This window comes from Tauraco erythrolophus, chromosome 4 (assembly GCF_009769465.1).
Source record: "Tauraco erythrolophus isolate bTauEry1 chromosome 4, bTauEry1.pri, whole genome shotgun sequence".
Classification (NCBI taxonomy): domain Eukaryota; kingdom Metazoa; phylum Chordata; class Aves; order Musophagiformes; family Musophagidae; genus Tauraco; species Tauraco erythrolophus.
In genome coordinates, this window is record NC_141468.1 from 77899835 (window position 1) to 77912762 (window position 12928).

General features: G+C 47.5%; 1 protein-coding gene across 1 annotated transcript; it reads left to right on the forward strand.

The window, feature by feature from the left end:
• Positions 1–4116: 4116 nt before the first annotated feature.
• Positions 4117–5339, forward strand: LOC104370382 (lactosylceramide 4-alpha-galactosyltransferase). The gene has a single exon (XM_009980250.2). The coding sequence runs from the start codon at positions 4117–4119 to the stop codon at positions 5194–5196; it is 1080 nt and encodes a 359-aa protein (XP_009978552.2). The 3' UTR covers positions 5197–5339.
• Positions 5340–12928: the final 7589 nt, after the last annotated feature.

A 12928-nucleotide genomic window follows, 5' to 3' on the forward strand; every position in this document is an offset into this window, starting at 1 on the left:
TGTGACCCACAATCTATGTGAAGCAAAGCATTCTAATCTCACTCGGAAGGTCTGGATATTATGGAACAGGAAACTCCATGAGAAATTCTTTTGCTTTTTCCCTGAGTTATGGGCTACGGCCTCCCTTAGCAGTGACAGTGTCTGTGCTCTTGTAGACCTAAAAGTGGAAAGCTTGTGCTGCAGCCATTCATTTTCCCACCTGCCTTTCAGAGCCTGATCTAAAGACCCTGGCGTCCAGGGGAGCTTTTTGAGAGAGGCTGTGAAAGGACTGGTGGAGTCTGGTGTGAAGAGGAGTTTTATTGTGACTCCTTGAGTCAAGAGCCAGGGAAGCAGTTTTCCCTTGAGGTGTAAAATAGTTGCCAGTGCTTTCTTCTTGCTGATATGCAGCCAAGGATGATGGGAAGTTGTGAGAAGGCACAAGCTGTTTCTTGCCCTGTTTCTTTTGTCCTTGTGCTCATGAAGGTTAGCTGGTACCCAGGTACATCAATGAGAGAAGCCAGGGGTGGGGGTTGGAGATGCAGAATTGGACAGTGCAACAGAAGAGGAGTAAGGCAGAATCAGTAGGGTAATCCTGGACCTGGTCTCCTGAGAAGAAACCAAATGATGATTATTTTCTCTGTGCTGGCTGAGAGCACTCCTGTGCCAGGAGCTTTTGTGTTGGGGAGGATCTAGGATGCACAGTAAGTAGTAATGGTCTGTAGCATTTCTATTTTCCCCTGTTCTTGTCCTCCCTGTTTCTTCTCCCTGCCCCCAAAACATGTAGTCTGGCAAGGCTATGGTACAAAGCAGGTTAAGAGCCCTTCTTGGAGGAAAGTGCAGTTGCCTGCCTTAATCATATACATGTTGGGAGCTGAGATCTGCCTAGGGCTGGTTTGTCCTCAGCAGGAGAGAAGAGGCAAAACAAAGTTTCTGTATGCTCTGTTTGGATATGCCATTGGTGAACACCGGCACTCTGGTCTTTCTTACATACTTCAGGTTCATCTCTCTCGTGTATTTGTGACCGTTTTCCTGTGTGCACTTGGCTTGTGGTCTCTCTGGTACCTTCTTTGCAGCCATGCCTGGAACTCAGATGAATAGGCATGGTCCAGAAGAGAAAACTACAGGAGGAAGTCACTTCAGCTGCACCCTGCCATTACACCTCTAGCTGAGGTCTTGACCTTCAAATTTTTGTATAATGATGGAGCCAAGGAGCAGCTGCCATGAGTCTGCACTATGTTGATAGAGGTATGAGAAGTACGACAGTACTCTTCACAAAGTGAAATCTATGTCCAGGGGAAAATTTAGGTAGACACATAAAGTCTGGCAAGTTAAATGCGAAAACATTATTAGGCTATAGAAACATTGTATGGAAAACAATTAAAAGATATTAAAGCTACCAATATTATTTTTTTTCCCCAACTGCAGAAGGAACAGGAAGCCTGCTAGAGAGGCAGAAGGTTAGTAGGAGATGAGAGATTGAAAGAGAGTTCAGAGATCAGTTTAAAGCAAACCAAAATTAATTTCTTCATCTGGCTACAGTTAAGAGGAACTTGGGAATGTTTCTCTACACTGTAATCCCTCCTTGTGGGGGATACATGCCACAGTCTCTTGTGCATCACCATGTCTGTAGAATGTACGTCAGGACTGAATGAACAGACAGATAATGGGACCTGATGCGATGCATCCACAAGTGCTGCAGGAGCTGGCTGATGTCATTGTAAGACCGCTCTTTCTTATACTTGAAAGGTTGTAGAGATCAAGGGAAGTGGAAGGAAGCAAAAGGTACCTTAAGTTGATTAGTAATTAGTAGTTCGTTATCTCAACTCAGTCCAGCTGGGTAAGAATGATTGGTGCCATACTGGTTCTGGGCTCCCCAGTAAAAGTGAGACATGGACATACTGGAGCAAGTGAGCAAAGTGCCACTAAGAAAGGGACTGGAGCATGTGCTGTACAAAGAGAGGCTGAGAGCTCTGATCGCTTTTCTGGAGAAGAGTACGCTCAGTAAGTGTCATGTCAAAGTGTATAAATACCTGATTGGAGATGGGTGGGGTAGAGAAGACAAGCCAGACTCTTCTCTGTGGAATCTAGTGACGGGATGAGACACAATAGGCAGAGATGGAAATACAGGAAACTAGAATGAAAGGCACGCTGGTGAAACACTGGGCCGGTTTGCCCAGAGAGGTTGTGGAGTCTCTGTCCTTGGCCAAGGTCAAAACCAAGAGGACATGGTCCTGAGCAACATGCTCTAGGGGACTCTGAGCCAGGGGTTGGACAAACAATCTCCAGAGGTGCCTTCCAAGCTCAGCCCTTCTGTGATTCTGTGAGTAGGTGGGGCCTGACCTGAGGCTTGGAGAGCTCCAGTGACAAAAGGTCTGGGAATAGCTTCAGGTGCTTTCCAAAGAACTTCCCTAGTGGTGGCATCTTCTGAGTCCATCCGTGATGCTGCAGTGCTTGGAAGGATTTGGGGAGGAGGGAGGAGTCTGGGAAGCCACAGAGCAATAGGCCTGACATTTGTTGCAGGAAAGTGAGTAGAAAATGCAGTAAACCCTAAACTTAGTGGCTGTATGGACAAAGGTGGTATGTTATGAATGCATCAATGTGTCTTCTTAAGGTAAGGTCAGCTGCCATTGAGCACAGGGACAAGGGGGACCTCTATCATGAACTGAGGGACACCTGAATTTGGCATGGCCATTTAATGAAGGATCCAGCATAAGAGGGAGTATTCCCAGATGGATGAGTAAATTGATTGGTCAAAAGAGTGTGTGTTGAAAGGAGTATTCTGGAATGAAGTCTTGCGGTGGAAGGAGGCAGCTCTATGAAACTCTTAGCTCGGTTGTCGTGGCAGGGACCCAAGCCGTGTGAGCACTGGGACTTGCTAGCAAAGGAGTAGAAAGCAGCAAAATGGTTTCCTGCCACAGCCTAAAGCTTAAAGTGTAGCAATAATGGAGTTTCCATTTCCTTCTTTTTTTTCTTTTCCTTTGTTTCTTTTCCTGATTCCTTTCTAGCTAGGTGGGTTCTTCACAGCACACCTGCACGACCCATTAGGTGCATGACCCCTCTTTCAGCCAATCTATTAGCTGAATCTATAGTGTCACAGCCTCCCTCATTTGCATATTATCTCCCTGTGTCCAGACTCTGTCTTCCACCATTTCTTTGCAGTAAAAGGAAGTGCCAGTCCATAGAGTTACAGGCGCTGTCAGAGACACTAACCTCTTGCAAATCTTGTCCAGCTGAGCAGTGCCTTCTGTGGTGTCTTGAAAGCAGAGACAGGTGAGTAGAATTTGCAGTTTCTGTGAGTGGGACTTGCAGTTTCAGAGGAAGGCAGAAAGCTGGATTTCTTGTGTCTGTTACATGGAAGAATGAACTCTGTCCCCTTGAACCTGTCCTTGCTTTCTCTGCTACAGTTTACCAAGCTAAAAATGATTTACAGGATTCAACAGGCTGTGGTGTGGAGGGAGTGGGAAATAGATAGGTAGAAAGCAGAGTGGGGATTTTTTTGCTGCCTGTAACACCCACAGCACATGCTGTCATTCCTCTCTACAGGAGAAGAAAATGTTCTGGGAATCCAGAACCAATGATTTGTGTATCGGCTGCCTCTCCTCTGTCCCCAAAGCCCCAGGGCCTAATGGAGAGTGGTGGCTCCGTGCTGTTGCATCTGGAAACCTCCCAGTGCAGCTGACAAGTCATTTTCTGGTTACATGAAGAGTTTAGTGTCTGACCGAGTTGCAGTAACAAGGCTTGTATAACAAATGGGATCGTGCCAGCTGGGTTTACTGTGCATTTGCTTTTTTCCTGAAGCTCTAGTCAGGAGCATAGGGATCAGATTTGGACATGGAGCAGAGGGAGGCAGGAGAAATGCCACAATCCTCCTTGCATATTCCCCCTCAGTTATGCATTGACCTGAAGGCCCTGTGACAATACAGAGAAGCCAGGAGACTTTTCCAGAAATGGCCAAAAGGTATAATTTAAACTTGCTGCCTTGGGTGAAGGATGGAGAGTTCTTCTCTGATGTGGCACTGTCCCAGGGTTCATAGTCTGCTGCTGTGCCTGTCAGTGTCGTCTTCTTTCATCCCCTTCAGATCACAACGGACGGTTGTCTGGGGAGAGCAGGCTCTGATGGGAGCGAGACTGCCCAGCATGTCCAACGGCCTGCCAAAACTGACCACAGTGCTGCTGAGCCACAGGCATAGGGCTCTGTTTATCCTCACCATTTCATTCGTGTTCTTTGCCTCTGTCATGTTCTACTGGAGAACTGGGCAGGACACTGAAGGCCAGCTCCACAGCTTGATTACACAAATCAGGCATGAAGAGTTTTTGCCTTGCCATTCACATCTCACTGCCAGGGGGCCCCCTCCTTCCCCAGGGGACATTTTTTTCGTGGAGACTTCAGACAAAACTGACCCCGGTTACCTGTTCATGTGCTCTGTGGAGTCAACGGCTCGGATGCACCCTGGGACAAAGGTCGTGGTGCTCATGAAAGGCTTGGCAAACGGGAATGCCTCGTTACCCAGCCACTTGGGCCTCTTGCTGAGATGCTTCCCCAACATGGAAATCCGGCCCCTGGACTTGCTGGAGCTTTTCTCAGGGACGCCTCTGGCAAAGTGGTACTTGCAGTCTGAGCACCAGAAGGAACCTTATTTCTTACCCGTCCTGTCTGACGCCTGCAGAATTACCATCATGTGGAAATTTGGTGGCATCTACCTGGACACAGACTTCATTGTGCTTAAGAACTTAAAGAACCTCACCAATGTGCTTGGTATTGAGTCTCAGAATTTACTGAACGGGGCCTTTCTATCCTTTAAACCCAAGCATGAGTTCATGGAACTTTGCATGAAGGACTTTGTGGAGAACTACAATGGCTGGATATGGGCGCACCAGGGCCCAGGACTCTTAACGCGTGTCTTCAAGAAGTGGTGCTCCATCAGTAATATCCAGAACAACATGATGTGCAAAGGCATGCATGCTCTTTCCCCAGAAGCTGTTTATCCTATTCACTGGAGTAACTGGAAGAAGTTATTTGAACCAATCAGCTCCTCAAAGCTTCAGAAGCTCCTTAAGAACACCTACGCGGTGCACATATGGAACAAACTGAGCCACGGAGCAAGGCTAAACATCACGTCCCAGGCTTTCCTGGCTCAGCTGTATTCTCAGTTCTGCCCTGCCACATATATGAAGATGAAGAAGGACTCTGAAGAGCAGTCAAGGCCTGCAATGTGACCTGTGGGCCCTTGGCTGCAGGGAAGGTCCCCTACCTGAGGGAAACTGAATGCCTTTTACCTTCCACGCAGCAGGTATTCTGTGTGACAGCTCAGTGATTTTGTACCATTTCCGATAGCTGCCTCAGATCCTACGTGCTTCAAACGCACACCATGAACCTGAGCTGGGACTCTCTTATCCTTCGGTAGTCCTTGATGCTGCAGGGAAGGGTGAACATGTTCATTGGTGCCTTTCAGTTGCTCCACTACTGCTGTTCTCTCAGCTGTAGGAGCCCTTGTCTGGCTCTCTGCAACGTTTCTATGCCAATGAATGCCAGCCAGTGCTATAGGACATGGTTTAGAGGAACTTGGTGCCAAATTTCCCAGGTGGTAAAGATTGTTATGGTTAGTGAAGTTTTGGGAGAGACTGGGATCATATGAAAATTGCTTTAAGAAATGGAAAATATTTTTAATCCCTGCTCAACTCAGTGTAAAGTTTTCTTCTTTTCCAAAGGTACTTTGTTTCAAATGATCTTGCCTACTGTTTTACATTCCACAGCCACAGGCTGACTTTTCTGGTCCTCTTGGAGAAAAGAAAATAGCCAAAACCAGTTCTTTTACCAGTTCCTGTGGGGAAATGCCACAGGTCTTGAGAACAATACTCACCTGCTGAGTCCCTGCTTGGAAGTCAGAGTGTCCTTGCCTGAATGGCACATCTGCAACACCTGAGTAACATACTTCAGATAACACTAGTGGTAAAACAGTTGGTAGGCTGCCAGTGATGAGAGGGTACTTCCTTGTGGATTATTTGCTTCTTACTATCACATAGGTAAAATAATAAGCAACCCACAGTTATGAAACTCCAATGTAACTTCCACCAACCCTTTTCCTCACACCTAGAATCGTACGTTTTATGAGTAAGTAATTAACTCTGGTATGTTCTCCTATGTGAATTCAGAGAAATGATTCTGCTGTCTTTCTCAGGAGTGTGGTTGTACACCTTTTTTTAACTTTCTGTATTTGCTTGATATGGTAGAGTTTTTCCATATAAGTATTTCTATGAAACACTAGGATTAGTCTGGGAAAGACCAGGCTGTGCAAAGATGCAGGACGCTCAAATGTGCAGTTTGTCATGCGTTTCTTATAACTCTCGTTTCAGATTGGATACTAGTAGTACCATACTGAAACACTGACATCCTTATACAGTAGCTTGCCATGGTTCTGATATGGAAAAATGATTGGTCTCTAATGGTATGATACCCTGATATATGTTTGAATTTCTCTGCCATTACTCTGTACTTGGTGTTTCTTCACTACATAAAATCCCACTGCACTTACCAGCTATACATGTGGGCAGCTCTGCTCCCAAAGGGAGCGCATGTATTGCCAGCCGAGTTGGACTAACATCAGCACATGGATGCGTCCAAGGTCTCAGTGGTGAATGTAGGCAGAACAAGCCGATGGCTTTCTAGATGCAGTTTTTTCTTCTTCTTTTAACAATCACTCTTTTCTCTACCAAAAAAAGCCCGTCTCAGAAATCTCTTTGTGTTTTATTGTACAACTGACAGAATTCTGGAGAGTATAATCCATAGGAATATGTTGTGATTAAAAGATTCCCATCTGAAGCCCATGAATGTAACAAGCACATCAACATAACAAACACATTTTGGCTAGGCTAATCATTTTAGCCAGGTGAGTTTCTTAATTAAATTCACAGCACAGCTGCATCACCCAGGACCCCTCCCTATGCTTAGATATGAAGCCATCCCACTAGATGTTGCTTTCCTGTGTTCAGCAGCTCACTGCCCATGCTACTCCTTCACAACAAGCTGTGCAGCTGATCGGTGGTTTTACTATGCAACAGGATAAAACCTCCACTACCTTTACGTTGGTTTTTCATCTACAGCAAAACACATTGGAAGGAAATTTCTTCTCGGGCTGTTACAGAGCCCAAGTATAACCTCTTTGTGAGGTTGCTGTTGAATTGCAATGTCCAGCTGTGCAACTGGTGATTCTTTTTTCAAGAAGTGGGAAAAAAAAAAAGAACAAAAAGAAAGCAGTAGCTTTTCTGCTCCTGATCAGCAAACCTTTGCCTGCTTGGCTGTATCAGGAACCGGGGCTATAAGGGGAGGAAGGGGTAGAAGACACAGAGGTGTAGGAAGCCATGAGAGTAACTTAGGAGGTAGTTTCTGAGAAGGAGGAGGTGACCTGAGGGCTTCCAACTGGTGCTGTTTGTAGAAAGTGCCTAAGAATAAAAAGCCCCAAATTGGGCTTCTGTATCCTTGTCTCTGGCATGCCCGGCTGAGCGCGACGACGAGGAGGAGGAGGGAGGTAAGTCAGCACGGGCACCGCAGCCACAGCCAAAGAAGAGGAAGCAGGAAAAAGGCGGAGCGGTCTCACCTGTGTGCTGGTGTGTTCCTGCAGCCTCCCTGGCCATGGCAGGCTGTGGCCAGCCAGGGCTGCCATGGAGAGGAGCAGGGCAAGGAGGAAGGGGATGCACTGCAGGAGCGGGGCAGGGGGTGGCAGCGGGGGACGGTTGAGGTGCTGGTGGGAGGGTCGGGACATGCTGCGTGCCCTCCAGAGTTGCCTTCAGCCAGAGAGGCGCTGGGGCAGACCGTGTGGCAGCGGGGGCCCTGCCACCATCTTCGCCTGTGGAGGAGAGCAGTTTGCCAGTCCCGCTCGAGTCCGCCTGCTGCTCAGCCTTTTACAAACTGCCGAAAATGGGGCCGGGCATCCCTCCCTCTTCCCGCGTCCCTCCCTCCCATGTCCCCAGCCCGTTGCTTGGCTGGCACGGAGCAATGCAGCTACAGCTGTGTCAGCGAGAGCCGGCCCCGGCCGTTGTGGTAACGCAGCCAATTCCTGCCCCTTCCTCCTGCAGGGTGTCCCTGCTGCAATTCAGGCAGTTCCTTGGGTCCGTGATCAGGGGTGGCTGGGGATGGTCCCCGTGCTGTGTGGCTGAGCAGCCCTTGGCCAGAGATCTCCCATCTCCCGGGGTTCTGTCCCCTGCCCGTGTTACAGGGAAATGCAGCACATCTTAAAGGCAATCTCAACTCCTGTCGACTTGTCAGCTGTGGGAAGTGCTGTTTGATTTATGGCTTCACGTTCCATTCCCCCCCTTCTGTTTTATTCACCTTTGATCTTTTTTTCAGCTTGTGCTGTTTTCTTGAAAGAGTGTTACTCAGAGGCTAAGACAGGGTCTCTGTAGCTGTGCTAGTACGAGTCCTGTGAGTGAAACGCAGCCTCTCTGCCTCGCATTAATCCTCATCTTCGTAACACCTTTGCAGGAGATGAAGAAAAGAGCTAGCACCCGTCAGAATGTGGTTTGGACTCTTGTAGCCATGAGAGATCGTTTCCTGCAGACCTTTTCCCCAGTCCTTTCCTACCCGCTATGTTGTGGGCACATCAGTTTCCCCCTTCCGGTACTACAGAGTCTGCTTAGTACCTGCTAAACTGCAGGCAGGCCTGGAGCTTTTGGGCAGAGGACTCTGGCAGCAGTCCCTTTATGGACAAGGTGCTCAGTGGAGCCATCCATTGGCATGTTGCTTTATGGTCACTTTGTTCTGGGATCCTAAGGATCCTACAGCAGTGCTGGAGCAAGTCATGCTCCTTGCTTCATCCATCCACCCTCCAATGTGGTCCTTCCATCCCTCTCTTCCCACAGGATTCCTGATTAGCTGAGCAACACCCTACACGATCCACTACTCTGGCTGTTTCTGATGCTGGGAATCGCTGTTTCCAGCCATTCCTCATAGGCATGAAATGGTGCAGAAGGAACCCGCTATTATCAGAGCTGAGTGAAGATGCACTAAAATGATGCAACAAAGACATGCACTGATAAGGTAAAGAAAGGAAGGTATATCACAGTGTACTTTTGCTTGTTGCCATGGTTTAAGCCCAGCTGGCAACTCAGCCCCTCACTCATTTCCCCCCGGTGGGATGGGTGAGAGAATCAGAAGAGTAAAAGTGAAAAAATTCGTGGGTTAAGAGAAAGGCGGCTTAATAGGTAAAGCTAAAGCCGTGCAGGCAAAGCAAAACAAAGAATGCCTTCACTACTTAGCATCAACGGGCAGGTGTTCAGCCATCTCCAGGAAAGCAGGGCTCCATCATGCTTAATGGTTACTTGGGAAGACAAACGCCATCACTCCAAATATCCCCCTCTTCCTTTTTCTTCCCCCAGTTTTATGTGCTGAGCATGATGTCATATGGTATGGAGTACCCCTTTGTTCAGTTGGGGCCAGCTGTCCCGGCTGTGTCTCCTCTTAACTTCTTGTGCACCTCCAGCCTGCTCGCTGGTGGGGTGAGAGGCAGAAAAGGCCTTGACTCTGTGTAAGCACTGCTTAGCAACAACTGAAACATCCCTGTATTATCAACACTGTTTCCAGCACAAATCCAAACATAGCCTCATACTAGCTATCATGATGGAAGTCAACTCTATCCCAGCCAAAACCAGCACACCTGTGAAGCTAGATTTGGATGTTCATGATGTATTCTGGCCAATCTCAGCTGTACCAGATTCTCCAGCCTAGCCCCAGTCTCAGTGCCTCTAGCACTGGGTCTCATGCTAACAGCTGCAACTCTCCTTTGCTCCCCCAGCAGTGCATTCCTTAAACCCAGAAGGCTATTTTTAAGGCACAGAACTGCAGGAATGGCAGTTGAATTGGCCATGAGAGGGCACAGCTATTGCTTTCAAACATTGGCTGCGAACGGGACTGTCCAAAGCATCGTGCTCACTTTAAGATACAAACCCATCTCTAACTAGTCTCTCTTGTAAATCTGCACTTCAGCATATTCTGGTCCATGTTACACATCCTTAGTCTGTGCCTCTGTTTCTGTTACTCTCTGTTCTCGCTCTCCTCCCCTTTCAATCAGCAGGTGTATTTGCTCTGCACCTTCTGTCATATACATTTTTCTGCTTGTTTGCAGGTCTGTCAAGCTTCATAGGTTAAATCTGCTAATTGCCTAGGCATAAGCTGGAGCAATTAAATCACAGAAGGAAAACTGTTTTGGGTTTGCATGGTGGGGTTTGGGCAGTGGGGGAAGGACTACAGGGGTGGCACCTGGGAGAGGCTGCTAGAAGCTACCCCAGCTCCAAGTTGGACTCGCCTCTGACCAAGACCAAGCCAGTCAGCGATGGTGGTAGTGCCTGTGTGATAACGTATTTAAGAAGGGAAAAAAACCGCTGGGGAACCCGCAGCAGAGAGAAGGAGGGAGGAATGAGCCTTGATCCTGGCATCCTGCATGGCTGGCTGGCTGGCTGTGGCCGGGGCCGTCAAAGTTCGTCGGGCTGGTTGCGCCTGGTGCGGCAGCGGAGACGCAGGAGTGGGATATGAGAGAAACAACTCTGCAGACACCAAGGTCAGTGAAAATGGAGGAGGTGTGCTGGGCAGAGATTGCCCTGCAGCCCCTGGTGAGACAGCAGGCTGCTCCACTGCAGCTCAAGGAGTTTAGTGGTGGAGCAGAGACCCACCCACAGCTGTGGAGGACCCCACGCTGGAGCAGTCTGTTCCTGAAGGACCACACTCCACGGGAAGGACTCACTTCCTTCCCTTGTTTCCTGTCCCCCTGTGCCACTCGGGGGGAGGAGGCAGAGAAATCGGGAGCAAAGTTAAGCCTGGAAAGAAAGGAAGGGTGGGGGGAAGGTGTTCTTAACATTTGGTTTTATTTCTTATTGTCTTACTCTGATTTGATTGGTAACAGATTAAATTGATTTTTTCTCCAGATTGAGTTTGTTTTGCCCATGATGGTAATTGGTGAGTGATCCCTCCTTGTGCTTGTCTCGACCCACGAACCTTTCGTCATATTTTCTCCTCCCCATCCCACCAGGAGTGAGCAGCCGCATGGTGGTTAGTTGCCAGCTGGGCCTAAACCACGACAAAACCAAAAGAACAGAAAGTCCTTATTCACATCCTTAGTTTATATGCTACTTTGCAAACAGAATTTGCACTTCTGCAATATATGCGGACACGGTTTTCCTGTGAACGTTTGATCGCCTCTGGCTAGGACAGTTGTTTATACTGGTTTCACTGAGGTTTAGGCCTGGAGCTTTGAGACCTTCTACAGAAGTCATAACCTGAGAATTACACTGTTCTAAGGTAATTATGTGAAAGCATTTCTAATTGCTTTCAGAGTGAACTGAGAACGTAACATTTCCTTCCCTGACATGGCTAAATGCATGCCCTTAAAGAATCTGTACAGCTCGTTTCTTGTCCTTTATCATCAATACTTGAACTGTCACGAAGATCAGGTGATGTTCTATAACAATATCAGCCAACAGTGTGTGTTTTTTTCTATTAGGAATATTTGCCAGGCTTCAGGGACTTACGGGTATCTGCTGTTACAATTTGAAAAGTAGAGGACTGCAGGAACTGGTGATGCTTGTTTGGCTTTGTGTGAGCTGCCTTTGTGCACCATGCACGTTGTACCATCGGCCAGTCATCCAGCTGTCATCTGGTTTTAGTGGTTTCCATTTTTTGCTGTCTGTGGTTTTGGTGCCAAGGAAAATATCAGTGAAGCACGTTTACAGTCGTGTCAGGCAGGAAACCCCATGGCTCAGTGCAGGGTGCTCCAGTACCCCTTAGGTGCACCAAGAGGAAATGTGAGCATGTGCTGACCCAGCAGCATCAGACTGGTTGACATCCTTGCTCCAAGATCATCTGTAACAGCAGCCCTATGTCTGTTCCCTTTGTACTACGTTTTATCCTTTTTGTGCTTGGAACAAGGGACTTGCTATCATTTAAATGTCAGCCTTTCCTTATGCAGTAAGGTGCCTCTGTACATTTTACAATTTTTGTTTCGACTAGGTTTTATGTTCTGTGTGGTTTTTTTTTTTCCTTTGCATATTTCTAGCACTGCATTGGTTAGGTAAGCTTTTAAATTTAGCAAGCAAGGTCCGAAAAATTTTATTCAGAGGCAGACATGTCCACATCAGCAGAAGGACCAGTGAACAGATGCAGGACTAGGACCAGCGCCCCCAGTGACATCTTATTATTGTCACTGGGGATCTAGTCAGTGGATTATGCAGGGTCATTCTGTCACCGATAATCCAGACAGAAGCTCTCTAACACAGTTTGCAGTGTTAGAAGGCAGGCATTACTATCTTGCGGCGCCGGGCGCATGAGGGATATCTCCTCCTGGCATGCACACCTGACCCCTGGACAGAAACTTATTTATACACTACGGTCATGCATATTCATAACATGTTTACACGTTCATTGTTATTCTCTGAAACAATTGGTTAATTTGCTCTCGCTTTACATGTAAATTACTTCGCATGCTCAGTTCTCTTCCTCCGCCCCTTTCTTTTGGGTCTGGGCTATGTTTAGGGTAGGTGGTCCGTGAGTTGGTGGTCACCATCTCCACGTGCTGGAATGACCTTTCCCCCAAGCCACTGCTGCACATGTTCACAATTCAGAAAAACAGGATAACAAAGTTCATACATTTTCTGGGTTGTTCCCTTCAAGGGGATGTAGTTCTTGATAAAGAATCTCCCTTCTAATCACTTCTGGCAGTTTGAAGGATGGTCATCTTGTTGTGTTCCTTAGGTATGTGTAAACTGCCTCGAAACCCTTCATGAAATTCTTATACAAAAATTTTAACCCCTTCATTGTTGGATAACAATTCATCTAACCCTAATGCAGATTACACAAGCAGATAAGTGACTGCAGGCATCCCTGTCTGTAATGGGACGCAGGAGCCTATACCACGGAGTTCTGAAGTCTGGTGAGATAAAGCTGCATGTGGCATCTAGCAAACAC